Source organism: Scedosporium apiospermum (assembly GCF_000732125.1).
Source record: "Scedosporium apiospermum strain IHEM 14462 chromosome Unknown SEQ_SAPIO_0098, whole genome shotgun sequence".
In the NCBI taxonomy this organism is placed as follows: domain Eukaryota; kingdom Fungi; phylum Ascomycota; class Sordariomycetes; order Microascales; family Microascaceae; genus Scedosporium; species Scedosporium apiospermum.
Window position 1 is genome coordinate 81,510 of NW_015971799.1, and position 19,972 is coordinate 101,481.

General features: G+C 52.6%; 2 protein-coding genes across 2 annotated transcripts; both read left to right on the forward strand.

The window, feature by feature from the left end:
- Window positions 1–200: 200 nt before the first annotated feature.
- Window positions 201–16,113, forward strand: SAPIO_CDS5205 (uncharacterized protein; the record flags this gene model as incomplete). The annotated part of the gene is made up of 12 exons (XM_016787576.1): window positions 201–364; window positions 551–1,118; window positions 1,628–2,744; window positions 3,614–4,195; window positions 4,278–4,913; window positions 4,966–5,604; window positions 5,672–7,778; window positions 7,843–8,060; window positions 8,129–10,376; window positions 10,458–11,155; window positions 11,228–13,192; window positions 13,262–16,113. The coding sequence occupies 12 exons, from the start codon at window positions 201–203 to the stop codon at window positions 16,111–16,113; spliced, it is 13,794 nt and encodes a 4,597-aa protein (XP_016642591.1).
- Window positions 16,114–16,784: 671 nt separating this feature from the next.
- SAPIO_CDS5206 (uncharacterized protein) lies at window positions 16,785–17,690 on the forward strand (the record flags this gene model as incomplete). The annotated part of the gene is made up of 3 exons (XM_016787577.1): window positions 16,785–16,883; window positions 17,028–17,107; window positions 17,186–17,690. The coding sequence occupies 3 exons, from the start codon at window positions 16,785–16,787 to the stop codon at window positions 17,688–17,690; spliced, it is 684 nt and encodes a 227-aa protein (XP_016642592.1).
- Window positions 17,691–19,972: the final 2,282 nt, after the last annotated feature.

Genomic DNA, 19,972 nt, shown 5'->3' on the forward strand with positions numbered 1-19,972 from the left:
CGGATGTCCGAAACACGTGGCTGTCGTCTTAATAGGGGGATACTTAGCCTCCCACCGTGCCACCTCACCGTCCGCCGTAATCCCCGTCATCCCTTCCACCAAGACAGCTCCCTCAACCGACGGATTACTCCGTGTGTATAATTTTCCAGGGTCATCAAAAAAGGCATAAACCCTATCAATTCATATCATCAACAACGGCCATGCCAGACATCAATGTTCCTCCTGGCGCAATGATCCAAGACCCAGCCCAGGGATTTACAGCCACAACCACCCCCTCAAGCGAGAGGGAACGTCGACGCCCCCCACCTGTTGCCAGGCGCCGAGACAAGCCACAGTTGAGCTGTGACGAGTGTCGGAGGCGGAAGTGAGTGAACCGTGAACCCGCCGGCTTACACCACTTTTTCCCGAAAACCTACATACGTTACACTATCCCCGATGTGTAGAGTGATCGTCCGACGCCTCTGCTGCGGTCTTCGGTCACTCCCCCACCTTTACTCGGGACTCGGGCTGGCTAACTATGTTGACTTGGAGAGCTAATATGGGCTGGTAGGGTGCGATGCGACCGTCTGCACCCCTGCGCCAATTGCTCGAGTAGGGGACGAGGCTCTTCCTGTACCTACCCCTCCACCACCTCCCGTGCAACGGCTCTGGGACTGCCGCATGGGAGCAACTATGTGCAGGATCGCATCAACCAGCTCGAAAATCTGGTCATAACGCTTATGCAGCAGGGCGGTGCCAGTCCTCGAAGTCCCCTGTCAGACCACCCCCCGCCGGTCACTCCGGACGACAGCTCTCCTGGCCAGGCTATCCCGCCACCCGGAACCCAACACCAGCTTTGCGAAGCGACAGCCGGACCAGAGGGGCTGCACGACGTGCCGCCATCCCCATCTGACTATGGTAGTATCAGAATTCGGGAATCAGGTGTTAGTTTTGTCGGCAGCGCACACTGGGCCGCCGTACTCGACCGAATCACCGAACTCCGGGACCACTTCGAAAAGGAGGATGAGGCCCGCGCTCGGAGCTCCGACCCTCCCGTCCATCTGCAGGGCCATCTTCTCAGTCCCCAGCTACTGTATGGTTGTTCAATGCATACGTCCCTCACCTCCATTCTCGACGCGGTCCCACCTCGGACAGCTGTGGATAGACTAGTAGCTCGTTATTTCAACGACTTAGACATGGCTGCAGGTAAATCTTGTTAATCTTTGCCGAGCCTCCGAAAAACTCCGTTGTATTCCTTTTCTATTTCTAATTTTTTGTTCGCTTCTCCACTTGACTTACTACTGACCGGAGGCTAGGTGTTGTTCATCGGGACAAGTTCCTCCGAGAGGTATACCACCCACCCCTCTCACAGTTCTTTTTGCTTTATGCTCCGTTCCTGGGCTCGCTTTGCATCTATTGACTGGTTGCTGACTGCGAACCGCAGTATGACGAATTTTGGAAGCACCCACAATCCACACCAGTGATGTGGGTTGGCCTTCTATTCGGCATGATGTGCTTATCGACGCAATTCCATCAAGCTTTTCTTGCCCCTGCCAACGGTTTCCCTACGGGCAGGCGTTGTACACCGCAGTCACAGGCTCCTGGGGGCCAGACGGCTGTGGATACTTTCCGAGAAAAGATAATACAGTGCCTTAACCTCGGCCACTACGCAAAAGGTGGACCATACGTGCTGGAGACTTTGATTCTCTACTTCCTTGTCGAGGTCTTCACCCGCAAGGAGATGGAGGTTGGCATCTGGGTCCTGGTGGGCAATATAACTCAAATAGCTATACACATGGGATACCATCGGGATGCCACCCACTTTCCCAACATCTCCCCTTTCGTAGGAGAGCTGCGGAGGCGTGTCTGGGCAATGATTGTTCAACTGGACTTCAGCGTCTCGACGCAACTTGGCTTGCCCCGTCTGATCAAAGAAAGCCAAACGAATACCGCCGAGCCGCGGAACCTAGATGACTCCGACTTTGACGAGCATACGGCCGAGTTGCCCCCTTCTCGCCCGGAGACAGAGATAACCCCCATCCTGTACACTCTAGCGAAGCTCAGGATTCTCTCAGTTGGTGTAAAGGTTGCCGACTTGGCGACCAATCCCCGACCGTACTCCTACGAGATGGTCCTAGAGCTTGATAAGCAGATCAACGAGGCCCGAGATGCCTTGCCGTCCAGTATGAAGTGGGAAAGTCTTGCATCATCCCTCACCGTCTCGCCGCAGATTCTTATGCAGAGGATCTGGCTGGAGATGTTTACCCAGAGGCTGAAAATCGTCTTGCATAAGAAATTCCTGGCGCCATCAAGGCTTCGACAGGAGTATGCCTATTCTCGTTCCGCGTGTCTAACGGCTGCCGTAGGAATTCTAGAATTTCAACATCTCATTGACGAGGAGACCGAGGTGGACGGTCGGCTGTATCAAGTTCGCTGGAGGGTATCTACCGCGTGCACTCATGAGTTCCTTCTCGCCACCAGCGTGTTATGCTTCTATCTCCGAGTCCATTGCGCGGACCGGGAAGAACAGCGTGGCAGCCCAGGCGACGCCGAAGCCGCCCCAGTAAACAAAATTAAACAGCTACTGAGGGCATCCCTAGACATATGGCTGAGGTTAAGCGCTGAATCTACTGAAGCACGAAAGGCCACCGCTGCTCTTCAGTATGTTCTTGGAGATTCCAGGCTTGGGCCGGATTCTTCCGGATCTCGAGACATGATATTACCCGACTCCACCCCTATGCCTACAGCAGCGCCATGCTTTCCAGGTACGTTTCATTCTGGCTTCTCGATTCCCGACCGAGCTTGCCATTTTTGCACCGTTGAATGAATTGCTGGCTAACAGAGAGGAGAAGGATTTTTTGACTGGATGCCGGACTATCATTTCCCCAGTCTGGTGCCGGAACCATCAATGGAAGGGCAATTGTGGTCGAGGCCCACGCTAAATTTTAATGGTACTGTTGAATAATAAGAGATAAGTGAGTAGTTTGAACTAGAAGCTGGAATGATGATATTGGCTATCCTATCCTTACCTAGAATACTGGAATACACCGAGATTCCAAATAAAGAGAAGAGCGTTAGAGTCGTGAGCGATCCCCATGACATGGCTGGTTCCTTGTGAGTCTATCTATTGCTGAACAGCGCCAACCGGATTCCTGGTCATGTTTCTGTACGCCACAACTGCATCAATGTTACCACATGGGACAATTCAGAGACCGTCTGATCTTGCCAGGGGTATCAGCATGTTGGTGGGCAGCCCTTGGCTCTTGGTCTTCATGTAATCCGGCCGAACCATACGGCAATATCGCAGGATTTCGGTTCTTTTCGGCCTTGGTAGACTTCGGACTGAGACGTCCTCATTCTACTGAGCTCATTGGCTTCCAACTATTAGGAACGGAATTCCGATCTGGAATCACTTTGGACTTTTATGGCCCTTTGAGCCTGAACCTCATCGTCCCTGTCGTCTAAGAGTGGTTGTCAATTTGCCCACAGTTTGGAGTTTCTCCAAAGACCCTATCTTGTTGTGTCTGGTACCACTTAAAATCTTCTTTTGTTGTTCGGTCTTAACCGGAAAACACCACCGACATGCCGTCTCATGAACCCATCGCAATCATCGGAAGTGCTTGCCGCTTTCCAGGAGGCTCGGACACTCCCTCGAAGCTCTGGGAGCTTCTCCGAGAGCCGCGAGATCTCCTGCGCAAGGTCCCAGGGGGTCGCCGCTTTGACCCCAATGCGTTCTTCAATGAGAACGCTGAACACCATGGAACCACCAATGTCCAGTCGTCTTACTTTCTGGATGAAGATCCGGCGGAATTTGATAACGGCTTCTTCAACATCCAGCCTGCTGAGAGCGAAGCCATTGATCCTCAGCAGAGGATGCTGATGGAAACCGTCTACGACTCACTCTGCGCAGCTGGCCAAACGATCGAGGGACTGCGTGGATCGTCTACTGCGGTGATGGTCGGTATTATGGGGGATGACTGGGGTGGCGCGTTTTACAAAGATTGGGAGACTCTTCCCCAGTACAGCGCCACCGGGGTGGCTCGAAGCATTTTGTCAAACCGCATTTCTTATTTCTTCGATTGGCATGGGCCCTCGATCACTCTCGATACTGCTTGTTCATCGAGCTTGGTTGCTGTCCATTTGGCCGTCCAGGCCTTGCGCAACAACGAATGTCGAGTGGCTATCGCAGCGGGGGCGAATCTTCTCCTAAGTCCAGGTAAGTTTGTGTCCTCCATATGCACCCTCTCTGGGAGTAAAATGCACACGGGTTCTTTCTCTGACCACTCCACATTCCGCAGCAACCTATATCGCTGAAAGCAATTTGCACATGTTGTCTCCCTCCGGAAGGTCCAAGATGTGGGACAAAGATGTTGACGGGTATGGTCGAGGAGAGGGCATCGCAGCCGTCGTCTTAAAGCCCCTGAGCGCGGCATTGAAGGACGGAGATCACATCGACTGCGTCATCCGCGCCACTGGAGTCAACCAAGATGGGAAGACAGCAGGGTTGACCATGCCCAGTTCAGCGGCTCAAGCGGCTCTCATCCGAGACACATATGCTCGAGCTGGCTTGAACATTGACAAGCCGGAGGATCGCCCGCAATTCTTCCATGCTCATGGCACTGGAACTCCGGCCGGTGATCCTCAGGAAGCGGAGGCTATTTTCCAGGCTTTTCACTCGAAGGGAGCATCGGACAAGCTCTACGTTGGTTCCATCAAGACAGTTATTGGACACACCGAGGGCACTGCGGGATTGGCCAGTCTCATGGGCACCTCGCTGGCTCTTCAACATGGAATCATCCCACCAAATATGCACTTCAGCCATCTGAACCCAAGACTCGTACCCTTCTATGGGAACCTAGAGGTGCCAACGTCCCCGAAGACCTGGCCCAAACTTCTTCCCGGTCAACCTCGACGGGCTAGTATTAACAGCTTCGGTAAGTGGCACATTGTATTGTATTGGAACTAGTTACTAACTCGAGAGCCTAGGATTCGGCGGCACCAATGCTCACGCCATCGTGGAGGCTTACCAGCCAGACCTCATTGCACCTTCGGCTGGTCCATTGTTCACGCCCTTAACCATTTCCGCGGCTAACGAAAGGTCTCTCCGCGACGTTCTATTGTCATACTCTGACTACCTTACCTCCAACCCACAAGTCTCCCTTCGGGACTTCGCCTATACCCTCCAAGAAAGACGGTCTACCCTTGCTTATCGTGTGGCAATCCCAGCCTCAACGAACGAGGAAGCCAGGCAGAAGATCGAGGCCGTCTTAGCCAGCGACAACTCTCCCGAGCTCAGCACGCGTCACTTCAGTATCGCTTCTCCTCGCGTCTTGGGTGTGTTTACAGGACAGGGAGCCCAGTGGCCGCGCATGGGCGCTAAGCTGGCGGAGAGTTCCCCCTTCGTGGCAAAGCGATTGGATGAACTAGACGCTGTTCTGGCCTCATTGCCACAGGGCGACCGGCCCGACTGGTCGCTTCGGGAGCAGTTATTCGCAGACGCTGCAACGTCGAGGATCACGGAAGCTGCCCTGTCGCAGCCTCTCTGCACGGCGGTGCAGATTATCCTCGTGGATCTATTGCACTTGGCAAACATCAAACTCCATGCTGTGGTCGGCCATTCGTCCGGTAAGTAAATATACTCATTCTTCGACGATAAATCGGTGCTAATAGGGGTGGTTTCTTCTTCGTGTAGGTGAGATTGCGGCGGCCTACGCTGCGGGTTTGTTGTCGGCCAGCGCTGCCATCCGTATTGCGTTCTACCGTGGCCTATACGCCAAGCTTGCGAAGTCGCCCAACGGCGCAAAAGGTGCCATGATGGCTGTTGGAACATCGATCGAGGATGCGTCCGAATTTTGTCAATTGGACGCCTTCGAAGGCAGAATCCGTGTCGCCGCCCACAACTCTTCGTCGAGCGTCACTCTCTCTGGTGACGAAGACGCCATAGATGAAGCCATCAGTATCTTCCAGGACGAGGGGAAGTTCGTCCGCCGACTCAGAGTCGACACGGCATACCACTCTAGGCATATGATTCCATGCTCGGCACCGTATCTTACCTCCATCGAAGCTATGGACGATGCCTCCTCCAAAACCGCTAGCGGCGGGCCGACGTGGTATTCAAGTGTCCACGACGGACTAGTCATGTCTGAAGAGGACATGGATCCTAAATATTGGGCCGACAATATGGTGAATGCTGTCCTCTTCGCACCAGCAGTGATGGCTGCTGTTAGCCAAAGCGGCCCCTTTGACCTAGCCTTGGAGATCGGACCTCATCCTGCTCTTAAAGGTCCATGCCTGGATACCCTCGAAGAGGTCCAAGGAGAACGAATCCCATACTCTGGAATACTCTCGAGGGGAAAAGACGACATAACTGAAGTGTCATCTGCTCTCGGTCTCGTCTGGTCTTGTCTTGGGGCAGGCTCTGTCTCCTTTGAGAGCTTCGAGAAGGCCGTCTCTGGTAAACCGAGCGGCCGGCGCATGGTGCCGAATCTTCCGAAGTATCCATTTGATCATTCGAAAGCCTTCTGGTCTATGTCTCGCATATCTGGCGCTCATACGATTGCCCGTGACCCTCCACACCCAGTCCTAGGTCGACGTTGTGTGGACCGAGAAACTTCGCACGAAATCCAATGGCGGAACATTCTGCGGCCCAAGGAGATCTCCTGGCTTAAGGGTCACAAAATTCAAGGGCAGATCGTTTTTCCTGCTGCTGGCTTCGTAGCTATGGTTGTCGAAGCCATGAAAGCGGTTGCTGCCGATTCTGCCATTGCCCTCATCACCATCGAAAATCTCATCATCAATCGAGCCATGGCCTTCAGCGATGAAAACTCTAGTGTTGAGACCCTCTTCAGCGTCAAAGTGGTTCATTCAGATAATGACAGCATCTCGGCCAAATTCTCCTGCTCCTCCGGAGCTTCCATGGAACCCAATGGATTGATGGTCGTCAATATCGAGGGCGAAGTGACTGTATCACTAGCGACACCAGACGCTGATAGCCTCCCATTTACTGGAACCGACAACTTTAATATGAGTGAAATCGAAATTGATCGCTTCTACGATCAGTTGACCAAACTTCGGTACGAGTACTCTCCACCTTTCCGTGGCATGCTCTCGATCAAGCGCAAGAACGGCTACGCCACGGGCACACTCGAGGACCAGTCAGGATCAGACTGGGAGGATCGACTTCTAATTCACCCAGGGATGCTCGATACTGCTATACAGGCTTCTCTGGCGGCCTTTAGCTGCCCAGGAGATGGAAGAATGTGGGGGATGTACATCCCGGTCGGAATCCAGTCAATTACAATCAACCCCCTTTTCACCTCTCTAGGAATAGGAAAGCAGGAGACTCTTCCCTGGGAAGCTTTCGTCAGAGACTTTAGAGAGGCCCGGAGCACCATCGACATTAATATCTTCTCTCAAGATAATGCCCATACTTTCATTCGTCTTGAAGGGATGGAGTTGATGCCGTTTACCGCCGCTCGACCCGAAGACGACACTGTTCTCTTCTCGAGCTTCAGTTACAAGATTGATAGGCCTGACGGTGTAATTGCAGCTGCCAATGATGGACTCACAGCAGAAGACGTTGAAAAGGCAATCAACGCGGAGAGGGTCGCCTTCTACTACCTTCGCAACTTGGTTGAGACTATTACTCCGCAGCAGAAGGCCAACACCCTGCCCCATTATCAGCATTTGCTCAACTGGGCGAGTCACGCCGTTGACCTTGTCAAAAGAGGAAAGAATGCCTTCCTTCCTTCAAGCTGCCAGCTCGATACAGAAGAGCAGATCAATGCTCTGTTGGACAAGTATGTGAAAATCATAAGGCCTGCCGCAACTAATGGATTCAACTAACACACCTCGTGTAATCAGAGACCGCGACAGAGCCGACGTTCGGCTTATAGAATCCGTGGGAAAGAACTTGCCGGAAGTCATCCGTACGGGATCTGGAATTCTGGAACACATGGCTGAGGATGGCTTGTTCGACTTCTATGATGGCGGCTTGGGTCTTGACATTGCAAATCGTCACTTCGCGCGCATGATAGCCCAGGTCGCACACCGCTACCCACGCATGAAAATATTCGAGATTGGTATGTCGATGATACACTTTCCTTCTTTTACTTCTATTACTCGCGCGATACTGATGTGGGACATTTAGGTGCTGGGACTGGCGGATCCACGAGGAACATTCTCCCTCTTCTTGGGCCTTCGTTCTCCAGTTACACGTATACTGACATCTCCAGCGGATTCTTCGAGGCTGCTCAGAATCGATTTAGTGATTTTAGCAACCGCATGGATTTCAAAACTTTCGACATGGATCGGTCTCCAGCTTCTCAAGGTTTCGTCGAGGGGTCCTATGATCTGGTTCTTGCTTCCAACGTCCTTCACGCCACAGGGAAGCTGGAGGAGATGCTCATAAACGTACGCCAACTCCTTAAGCCTGGTGGCTACCTTATCACTCTGGAACTTACTAGCAACGATGCCCTTCGTGTTGGTTTGCCGATGGGAAGTCTGCCAGGATGGTGGGTTGGTGCTGAGAGTGGGCGACCTCGGGGGCCGGCCTTGACCCTGCCGCAATGGGATTCTTTGCTGCGGAAATGCGGTTTTGGTGGAATCGAAACAAGCACACCCCCTCTCCACAAACTCTATGTGTCCACCGTCTTTGTTGCACAAGCAATCGATGACCGCGTTAGCCTTCTCCGGTCGCCTTTACTCTCCATCTCTCACCTTCCACCAACGGAGACTTCACAGCTTGTTATAGTGGGCGGCGAGACTATTGAAGTTCACCTCATCGCAGAACAAGTCGGCAGCCTTCTAGCTCCGAGATTCAGCAACATCGAACGGGTCAGCGCTCTTGAAAGCCTACTGGACACGGAATCGTTCACCCCAGGATGCACGGTCATATCACTTACAGAGCTCGACGAGCCCTTTTTCAAAGCAATCACGCCGGGGAAATTCGACGCCATCAAGGCGCTGTGGCGCCAGGCCAGCACAATCCTGTGGGTTACACGCGGTGCTAGGGCAGAGGAACCATACTCGTTCATGACCGTCGGTGTTGGGAGGGTTATGAGGTTCGAGTACCCGAACATTTCATTGCAGATGCTTGATCTTGATAAGCTCGAGGGCAAGACTGCCCATGTTCTCGCAGAGGAGCTGCTGCGGCTTGAGGTTTTGAAGAAGTGGGAGAAGGACGCTCGAGGCCAAGATCTTCTTTGGTCTACCGAGCCGGAGGTATTCCTAGAGTCAGGCACTCGTATAATCCCGCGTCTCTACCAGTGCGAGTCGGCAAATGATCGATACAACTCTTCACGCCGAACGATAACAAAGGCGGTCAATCCCCGGGAGTCTCACATTCTGTTCGCCAGTGAGGGCCTGTCATACGATCTCCAATACCCATCGCCTCTTCACCTCTCAAGGCCACCTGTCCCCGACGCTGGAGTCAGAGTTATTGACGTCTCTCACTTTTTGCTGCAAACCATCAATATAGCCTCCGTCGGAAATCTGATGATGGGCGTCGGTACTGATGAAGCTACTGGCGAGGAGTTGCTTGTTTTGACAGATGCCATGGAGTCGCGAGCCACGGTGTTGGCCGACTGGGCCATGCCTCTGGAAGGTGATGATCCGGTTGAAGCCCTCGCAGGTGTCGCTGCTGAGCTCTTTGCTTCCAACATTCTGGAGTTTGTGCCCCGTGGAAGTACCATCGTTATCCATGAGCCAGATTTCTTGATCGGCTCAGCTCTGGAGCGGCAGTCCCAGCGGTATTCAGTTCACGTCGTGATCACAACTTCGGTCAAGAGCCAACAGGCCAAAGGCTGGCGCTACATTCAGGAGAATGTGTCTCAGAGACTTATAAGGAGAGCTTTGCCTACGTCACTCTCCGTGTTTATCGACCTTTCTCAAGCTCCCGGCTCGGCATCGGTTGGCCGCGTTATCGGCAAGTGCATACCCCAATCGTGTATCACTTATAGCTCCAAACATTTCCTTGGCACGACGACAGGACTCCGTGCCGGATTCTCGGCCAGCAAAGTGGCTGAACTGCTTAGGGAAGCAAGGCTTGCGGCTCGCGAGGTAAAAGACCAGAGCCAAGCTGGGAATATACACATCAGCAAACTGCAAGATATCTCGAACCTCTCAATACACGAGGCGCCCCTCACAGTCGTCGACTGCTCTGGTTCCGAATCTGCCGTTTCTGCCAGCATTCAGCCCATTGATACCGGAGTGATATTCCGAGCCGACAAGACGTATTTCTTGGTCGGCCTGGCAGGTGAGGTAGGGCAATCGTTATGCCAATGGATGGTGGAGCATGGTGCAAGGCATATTGCCTTGGCCAGTCGACGGCCAAAGGTGCACCCCGAATTCATCCGGTCCATGGAGGCAGTGGGAGCTACTGTCAAGGTCTTACCTCTGTAAGTGATTACAATTTGTCCCTGTATACCCTGGGTGGCCGTTATTCCCTCTCCCCTGCTTGAGCTAACGAGTTTTGAAAGTGATATTACCAACCGCGAGTCTCTGCACGAGTGTTACGAAGATATAGCCGGGGCAATGCCCCCTGTTGCGGGCGTAGCCAACGGAGCCATGGTCCTAGAAGACTCTCTATTCGAGGGTATGTCCTTTGAGACGCTCACCAAGGTGTTGGACCCCAAAGTCACCGGCACCATACTTCTGGACGAGCTCTTCAGAAATGATCCCTTAGAGTTCTTCATCGTCTTCTCTTCCATTACCGGTATCGTCGGCAATAGCGGCCAGAGCAATTATATCGCCGCCAACATGTTCATGACAGCTCTCGCCGCTCAGCGTAGGAAGCGAGGCGTCCCCGGTTCCGCCATTGCCATCAGCTCGCTCATGGGCATCGGCTATGTCGAACGATCGGATGATTTGACCGGCGATTACTTCGAGAAAGTCGGGTACAGGAATATCTCGGAGCAGGACTTGCATCAGTTATTCGCTGAAGCAATTCTCGTTGGTCGACCGGGCTGTTCTGAAACCCCGGAACTCGTAACGGGATTGCAGCCGATGTACACAGACACCCAGTCCAAGGCACAGTTCCGAGATGATATCAAATTCAACCACTTCATCATGGAACGTCCGGGCACTCAGACCTACGCCGGAAAACTCTCGAGCGTGCCTGTGCGAGTCCAGCTGGTGGAAGCCAAGTCGAAGGCTGAGGCTAGTGCCATCATCAAAGGTAAGAATAATAAACATTTCAATTCCCCTCATTCCCGTTCCTCTTGTGGTTACACCGCTGACTTTGCAACAGATTCTTTTATTGTACGGCTGAAGCGTACCCTGATGATCTCCCAAGAAGATTCCGTCAGCGAAAGGGTGTCCCTCATTGAGCAAGGCGTCGACTCGCTCATGGCGGTTGAGGTTCGCTCGTGGTTCCTGAAGGAGCTGGAAGTGGATATACCCGTCCTCAAGATTCTAGGCGGTAGCACAATTACGGATCTCCTTGAGGAGGCTATGGAGTGCATGCCAACGTCCGTTGTAGATCTGGGCGCCCTTCCGGACAAAGCGAAACCTACCGAACAAACACAGGAGCCATCTCCTGCCTCAAAGGCTCAATCAAGCTCTCATGATGGTTCTTCTGAGACACATAGCTCACCAGGAGACAGATCACTCCAGTCAGTCACGCCACTAGAGACACCCGCTAGTGATATTGAGGAATCTGCGTTTGACGGCGAGGATAAGGTTTTCCAATTTGGCCAGGAGAAAAGCCCCTTGGAGGATTCACCCTCTCCTTTCTTGGAGTCGGCCACAGAGACACTAGCCACCGAAGCGGAGCAGCATCCAGAAGCAGATCTTCTTGATGGCCTTTCGAAACTTGCTCAGAAAAGCTCAGGTCTCGAGGAACTTGCCAAAAAGGAAGTATGTACTCCAATGTCATACGGCCAAGCACGATTCTGGTTCCTGAATGACTACCTCGAGGATAAAAGGAGCTTTGACATGACGGTAATGTTCAAACTAACCGGAAAGATGGATGTAGCCCGTCTCGGAAAGGCTGTCCAGATTCTCGCGCAGCGTCACGAAGCACTGAGAACTCGATTTTTCTGGTCTGGAGAAGGCGAGCAACGGATTGCCATGCAAGGTGTCTTGCCTGTATCACCCATCCATTTAGTTCACAAGCGTCTTCAGTCCGAGGCTGATGCAAAGGAGGAACTAAAGAGGATGCACGACCATGTATGGGATCTTGGCAGCTGGGAGGCAGCAAAGATCCATCTCCTCTCCGTCTCGGATAACGTCCACTTCTTGCTTGTTGGTGGTCATCATATATCTTGGGATGGTTACAGCTTCACCGTCTTATTCGTCGACCTCGAGGCAGCATATTCTGGAAAGCCATTGCCGCCTCTTGGTCCTGAAAGCCAATATCCCGCCTTCGCTCGATGGCAGAGGGAGCAGTATGAGATCGGTGCAATGAAGAAGGCACTCGACTCATACCATAAAATTATTCCCGATCCCGATGTCCCTGCCATTCCTCTCTTCCCGTTTGCCAGGTCCCCAACGCGGCCCGTCCTCGACCACTTTTGGCAATATGAAGCAAAGGCAACACTTCGGCCGGCTCTCGCTACGAAACTCAAGCAACTCGCCCGAAAGCACCGCTCGACGATGTTCCATCTCTATCTCGCTGCTCTCAAGGGCCTTGTTTTCCGCCTCCTCCCCGAGATAGACGACTGCTTCATTGGAATTGCTGATGCAAACCGCTTGGACAAGAAGTTTTTGGGCAGCCTTGGGTTCTTCCTCAACCTTTTGCCCGTGCCTTTCTCAAGAGGCGGAGCCAAGACGAAGATCAGCGACCTCATACGTGATGCCCGTGACAAGGCATACGCGGCTCTCGATCGTTCTATCGTTCCATGGAACGTGATTCTCAAGGAGCTGAAGATTCCGCGCTCCAACACCTTCGCACCGATATTCCAGCTGTTTGTAGACTACCGCCAAATCGTCCAGGAAAGGTCGACCTGGGGTGGATGCAAGATCAGCGACGAAGATTGGTTGAACGCGCGGAATGGCTACGACCTCACCCTGGGGATTACGGACAATCCTACCGGAGAATCGTTGCTTTCCTTGCGATTGCAGGCAGGGCTGTACTCGGAGAGCAGTACCGAGCTACTCATGCGGTCCTACGTGAACGTCCTCGAGACTTTTGTATGGAGCTCGGATATTGAGGCTGCTTCCCTCCCATGCTGGGATCCCAAAGACGTCGAGAAGGCTTTTGACGTTGGTAGAGGTAAGAAGACGAGAATAGGATGGCCCATATTTCTAGACTGCAAGTCGATGTGCTGATATCAATTTCAAGGACCCGAATTAAAACTCGAATGGCCTGCCACCATTTCTCACCGAGTTGACCAAATGATTGCCCAACACAGGACGAAGCCAGCACTAAAGGACGGACTCGGAAACAACCTAACGTACGGTGAAATGGGAGCCCGTGTGAACACAATTGCCTCGACACTCATTGCTGTGGGTGCAGCGCCAGGATCGCTTGTTGCTGTTTTCCAAGATCCGTCCGCCGATTGGATTTGCTCTATGCTCGCCATCTTCCGCATCGGCGCAACCTACATACCTCTAGATCTCCGTAACTCCATTCATCGACTCACCAGCATTGTCAAAGCCTCGAAGCCAGCCATCATACTGACAGATCGGAGCACAACTGAGAAGACAACACTGATCTCGGCCGATGACGCCGTCCAGATCAACGTATCTGAAATAGCAACATCATTGTCTCAGGGACAGTTGCCAAACGAGGCGAGACCAGACTCACATGCTGTCATCCTTTTCACAAGTGGCTCCACAGGGGAACCCAAGGGCGTCATTATGAAGCACAGCAACCTGGCGGCTGAGTGCGAGGCTTACTCCAAATTCTGCGATCTCCCCGCTGGAAACTCCGTCGTCATGCAGCAAAGTATTTTCAGCTTCGATTTCTCCCTCGAACAGACCTTCGTAGCTCTCGCCGACGGCGGGTGTCTCTACGTGGTCCCAGCAGACAAAAGAGGAGATCCACACGAAATCAGCAAGCTGATGGTCGAACAGGGAGTGACGTACACATCGGGTACACCGTCCGAATACGAGATGTTGTTCAAATACGCATCGGAGACTCTGGCCAAGTGCAAGACGTGGCGATATGCCTTTGGAGGAGGGGAGTATCTCAGCCCCAGCCTCATTCGGGAGTTTGCCAAGCTTCCGCTGCCAAACCTCAGACTCTTCAATAACTATGGCCCCGCCGAAGTCACCACTGCCGCACTGAAGGGCGAGATAGCGTACCGTGAAACCGAGCTGGAGGAGCCCACCTTGGCAGGGTTCATTCTGCCGAACTACAAACTCTATTTCGTCGATAAGGATCTCCAACCTGTGCCCGTCGGAGTACCTGGCGAGATTGTTGTCGGGGGCCCCGGCGTCACTGTCGGCTACCTGGGAATGGAAGAAACGACAAAGGCTCACTATATCCCTAACAAGTTCGGGCCATCACCACCACCCGGAAACGATAGGCTGTACCGCACAGGAGACCTAGGGCGACTCCGGGAGGATGGGGGAGTGTACTGGATCAGCCGTATCGAAGGCGACACCCAAGTGAAACTACGTGGATTCCGCATTGAGTTGAAGGAAATAGAGGCGGTTCTCATAAAGCACTCGAACGGAGCGCTGTCCCATGCCGTGGTTACGCTACGAGGTAATGGGGAGGAACGATTCCTCGCTGCCCACATCGTCTTCGTTCCGGATTACCCGCAAGAACAACGCGAGGGACTGATTAGGCATCTCGAATCCCGGCTCCCTTTGCCATCCTACATGCAGCCCTCCGTCCTAGTCCCGCTTGACGAGATGCCCCTTACCGCCCACTCGAAGATCGATCGCAAGGCCATCCAAGCCATTCCTCTCCCCGATGCCTTCACGTCCGGGGAACAGGATACCGTCACCGGAATAGAAAAGAAAATGGCGGAGTTATGGCGGAGAATCATACCTCATACCATCAGAGATCTGGCGCCCGAGACCAACTTCTTCGACGTGGGCGGCAACTCCATTCTGCTTGTCAAGTTGCAGGCTCTCATGAAGAAAACTTTCAATGCGACTCTGCCGCTGGTCGATTTGATGAACTCGAGTACCCTCGGGAAAATGGCGAGAATGATCAAGGCGGCTTCTCGGGCAGGCGGCATCGACTGGGAGATAGAAACTAGCTTGCCAGAGTCTCTGAGAGGATCCAGTGCTGCCGTCTCATCCAGAAGAAAGAAGCGTGACAACGTCTCAGTCGTCTTGGTCGGGGCAAGTGGCTACCTAGGGCGTAATCTCCTACCCTGCCTCGTTGAAGACCCACGCGTGAAGGACATCTATTGCCTCGTCCGAAAAGAAGGGCCGGCCACCAACTCCTCTCCTCCCAGCACCAAGGTTAAGTTCATTCAAGTGGATCTGTCGCAGCCGAATTTCGATCTCCTGCCCGCGGAGTTTACTGCTCTCGCAGAGAAAGCAGACGCTGTCGTCAACTGCGCCGCAAACCGCTCCTTCTGGGACAGCTACGAGAGTCTGCGGCCTGTCAACGTCGATGCTGTTAAGGAGCTAGCGCGGCTCTGTCTCGCCAACAACGCGTCGCTCCATATGCTTTCGTCAGGTGCGGTACAGATTTACGATTCCACGACTCCGCCGACGGATGGCAGTGACGGTTATGTTGCCAGCAAATGGGCGGCCGAAACATTCTTGCGCAAGGCCGCCGCAGAAAAAGGTCTGCAAGTCTATCTGCACCGCCCCGTTCCTGCGCCATCGAGCGAGGCCGAAAAGACAATGGATATCTCGGCCGCGGCGGTCCTGGAGGAGCTGATTGGCATCACTCGTACACTTGGCAAGAGGCCCGATTTTACCGCTGTCGGTGGGCATATAGATGTAGTCCTAGTGGGCAGTGTCGTTAATGACCTCGTCGCTTCCATCACGAGTGCAGAGGAAGAGTCCGGGAGAGTGGCAGTCATCCCACATGAAGGACGGCTGAGGTTGTCTGTCAAGGACTTTGCGGATCACATCCAGAGAGATGATCGGATCAAGGATTTGCCAGTCATGGATCCATTGCATTGGTTCCGCGATGCGAAGATTGCTGGTTTTGGACACTTGATAACGTCGCAGCACTTATCAATGAGTTCCAAGAACGGAGAGTTGGTGACGAGGCGCTAAAGCTGGTCAAAATGGGAGGGCGGAGTATAGATTCTGGTGAGATTGGTTTGATGGCTGTTTTTCGGTGATTTCGAAGGCAAACCCTTCACGCAATGTTAAATATCAATGTATATATGATCAAATCTCTTTCAGTAAGAATGAACATTTTCATCCGCATCGAATTGCTCTGAGTTCATAAACCCTCACCGCTCGGGAGGAGCATGCAACTGCAGTGACCAGGGACGAGCGGTGAGAGTTCAATCTCATCACTTTGACAAGAGCTGTCGAGGCGGGGAGCATAATCCAGGTCGCTCTGCATTCATCCATTCATCCTAGTTCAATTGGGCGATCCGATTTGCCTTGGCGCGGCTTGGGAGAAGTTGACACAATTCAACTTCAACCGCGATCCAATTGATTGTTGACGTGTACTTGTAAAGTTGCACTTGGTCACTCTTTATCACCTTTTGTATTCCCACTCAATTCCTCCTGTTTCCCACATCATCATCATAGCCTTTCGACGGCCTCAATCCGTTCATCTTTCTTCTTCCCTAGAAAGTACTCCTCTTCTTCCTCGCGCGAAACCAGGTCCAATTTAAATTATATGTTGGCAATTCCTCATTCCTAGACCCGGCGGACTACTCTCAAATCTGTGCAAGGGATAGTCTTTGCTCGGCCAGCAGGACCAAGGAACCATGGCGCTTCCTCCTATCGCCACTGCTACCATCCAATCGACGGTTTTAGCGGCCATCTCAAACTTCTTAGCCCAGTTCTTTAGGTCATACCGGTTAGATGTACGAAAGAGCTCAACGTGGACAATTCACGGTTCTACCCTCTCCACCCCGAGTTTATGGTTGGGTTCTCTTCTTAAGCAGTGGGAAGCTTGAGACGTATCAATAACGGGCTTGTACTGACGTAAATGGCCTTGCCATCACTAGATCCGTATCTACATTGACTGGGTCCCTGTTGTCCAGTTTGTGATCCTGGCTCTAATAACCACGCCGCCAAATTTCCTATGGTATGTCTATGTCGAGACACCTACCATCCTCGTACTCACCTGAGACCACCAATACTAACACCGAACAAATCGCCGCAGGCAAGAATACTTGGAGCTCACGTACCCAGCTCGTGAACCTGCTTCGAAACCCACCTCCAAGGGCGAAAAGAAGACGACAAAGCCTACTAACTCCCCCGGCGACACCCCTCTCAACATCCGCAACACCATCATCAAGACAGTTCTCGATCAGACTGTCGGTCTAGCCGTCAACACCATCCTCTTCGCCCTCTTCGTCAACGGCCTCGCCGCCGCCATGACACCACTGCAGAGCGAGACCGAACTGCTTAACCTCCGACTCGCGGGCCGCAGCCTGAATTATCTCCTTAGCGGCCGTGCCATCGATTACTCGCGCGTCGACTTCAAGGTCGTCCTGGCACAGTCAGCCGCGGATTTCTGGCCTATCATGACGTCGGGTTGGAGCTTCTGGCCTTTTGTCAGCCTGATCAACTTTGCGTTCGTGAAGTCGGTAACGCATCGGAACCTGGTGGGTGGGTTGGCAGGTGTGGCGTGGGGGATGTACATGAGCGGATTTGTGGATCGGTGAAGGGGGACGTGGGGGGAAGTCCAGATGGCGTTTTACCCCGTTCCCTCCATCTCTTGATATGGTCCGAGAGAACCATGCAAATGCAAGGGTAGGAGAAGGCGGGCAGGGGTTGACTAGAGTCGATATTTAGGGACCAACTGATGATGAACGGCGATTATAATGTTCGCGGTCGTGCCACAAATTGTGAGCTGGGATTGCTGGGTCACGGCAAGCACTGGACAAGGCGAGAAGACCCCAATAGATAGACATATCAATAGATATAGAACATGGGGCACTGCAGTTTACTGGGAAAAAAAATATGGCTTTGATTGTCAAGGGTTCTGTCCATTCCTTTGACTATCGCTGGCCACGGATATGAGCCTCGTGGGGGTCCAGCCTGGTCGGAGCCGAAAGTTGAGAACGAATGCCAAATGCAGATGACTGACGTGCACTTGAGAAAGTCCCCGCATGCCGATAACAGGCCAACACATTGAATCGTAATTACGACTCGTCTCCAAGAAGGCAAAAGAAGCTTCTGGATTCAAGCATCAAGGATTCTTCAATTCCATCCGTCCCACCTGCAATTCCACTTGGTGGTGGCAACAGCCTTGGCAACCCTGATGTGTGCGATCTCACGGGACGACGCCGCTAAGCTCCAGCTAGCTCTTAGTTCCGCGTACATAGGGCTGATGGAAGAGAGATCAGATCTATATGATGGCTGGGCAGGACAGACCGGCCGTGCCCTCGAGCTAGCATTGAGACCATCGCCTCATGTATGCGTAGCCTCCATATGTTGAGCAAGGCGTTGCGTCGAATAAAGAGCCATGCAGCTCTGTTCCCTTGGCTTCTTGTTTCAAAGCCTACCGGATGGCCCAACTGACACAAAGAGGCGCTTCGATAGGAATATGAGGTGGCTGGCGGTATCGGGAAAACAAGCTCGGCATGGAACCCGTCTTGACGGATGCCCCTGGGCAGCAGTTCGCCGACATGATCGTTCTATCGTCCCACTGTGGCTTGTAAAAAAGGGTCCAGCCCGCTGGCGTCCTGTCAAACCTTGACTGGGAGAGGCAGCGTGGGGGCCGGTTATGTTTAGTTAATATTGAGAGGGAAAAGAAGACAAGAGTCGAGGGTTACCCCGTCGTCATCTCTACATGTTGAGTAACGATGATGTCCTTTGGGTTCCGTGGCGAACTTGGGCTGTCGCGTGAACGTCAAGGGCGACGATATGTCCGCGTCATTTGCTTTGATTAGTGTTTCTCCCAAGCACTCGGTGGGAAGGGTCCACAGGGCTATATTTCAACATTCTGATGTGAGGAATTTAGTATCAGGTCAGGGGAACCGACAACTGACAGAGGACGTGGAGTTTGGATCCCTCGTCTTCGTTGGGACTGGGAACAAGCAAATGGCTTCTTATCCAATGACCTACCTACCTCATTTGGCGATTTGGCGGATGATGATTGCTGATGTCAATTTTTTTTTTTTTTTTTTTACCCCTTTTGCCGAATGTCAAATGCTATTCGTCAGGGCGAAATTGGCCCCGATTTCGCATTGATCAGCACCATTGTCCGAACGAGGTACTACTTCTTGATATTTACTCCGTGGCATTGTTCTACTAAAAGACGAGTCTAGCGCAGTGTACTCCCTCGCGTGCCCGCAAAGTCTTTGAAATAATCCTAAACAAGTAATCTTAGGAAGCACGAAGCCACGGTCTACCCGCTCGGGGAATATCCAAAATCTTCAAGTTGCAATCTGTACTCCGTACACAGGTATGATGATGGTTCTCAACCTTTCGTGTGATGCGGTGTAGCGCAACCTCCCAAAGAAGCTACCGACTACGGGGAGTTGGAACCCCACAAGTAATGCCTCGTGGACAATAGGAACGAGAAGATGGGATGGTTGTATCCGAGGCTACTCTGCTAATTAAAAATGCGGTGTAAAAAAAAAAAAAAAAAAAAAAAAAAAAAAAAGGTCTCCCATTTTTCAGGGATCAATATGTCCGAAGTTTGTAAGTGGCTGGTGGTCTCGCCTTCCCGCCATGGTACCTAGCGAAAACACCCCCAGAGGAAAAAAGAAGAAAAAAGAAGGAAGAAAAAAAAATTTCTTCTGAACCAGTGAACCTTTCCGCCCACGTTCCTTGCCCAGAACTGGGAAAGCCAAAACAGGTAGTTGGTACAAACTCATGCTCCTGGCTCAGCGTGTGTTAGAGGTACTAGATACGGACTCTGTGAGTACCGAGAAGTATTGCGCTGTTGACTGTCGGCCCCATCTCCCGCGCTGAATTACGTCACAATGCTTCGACAACA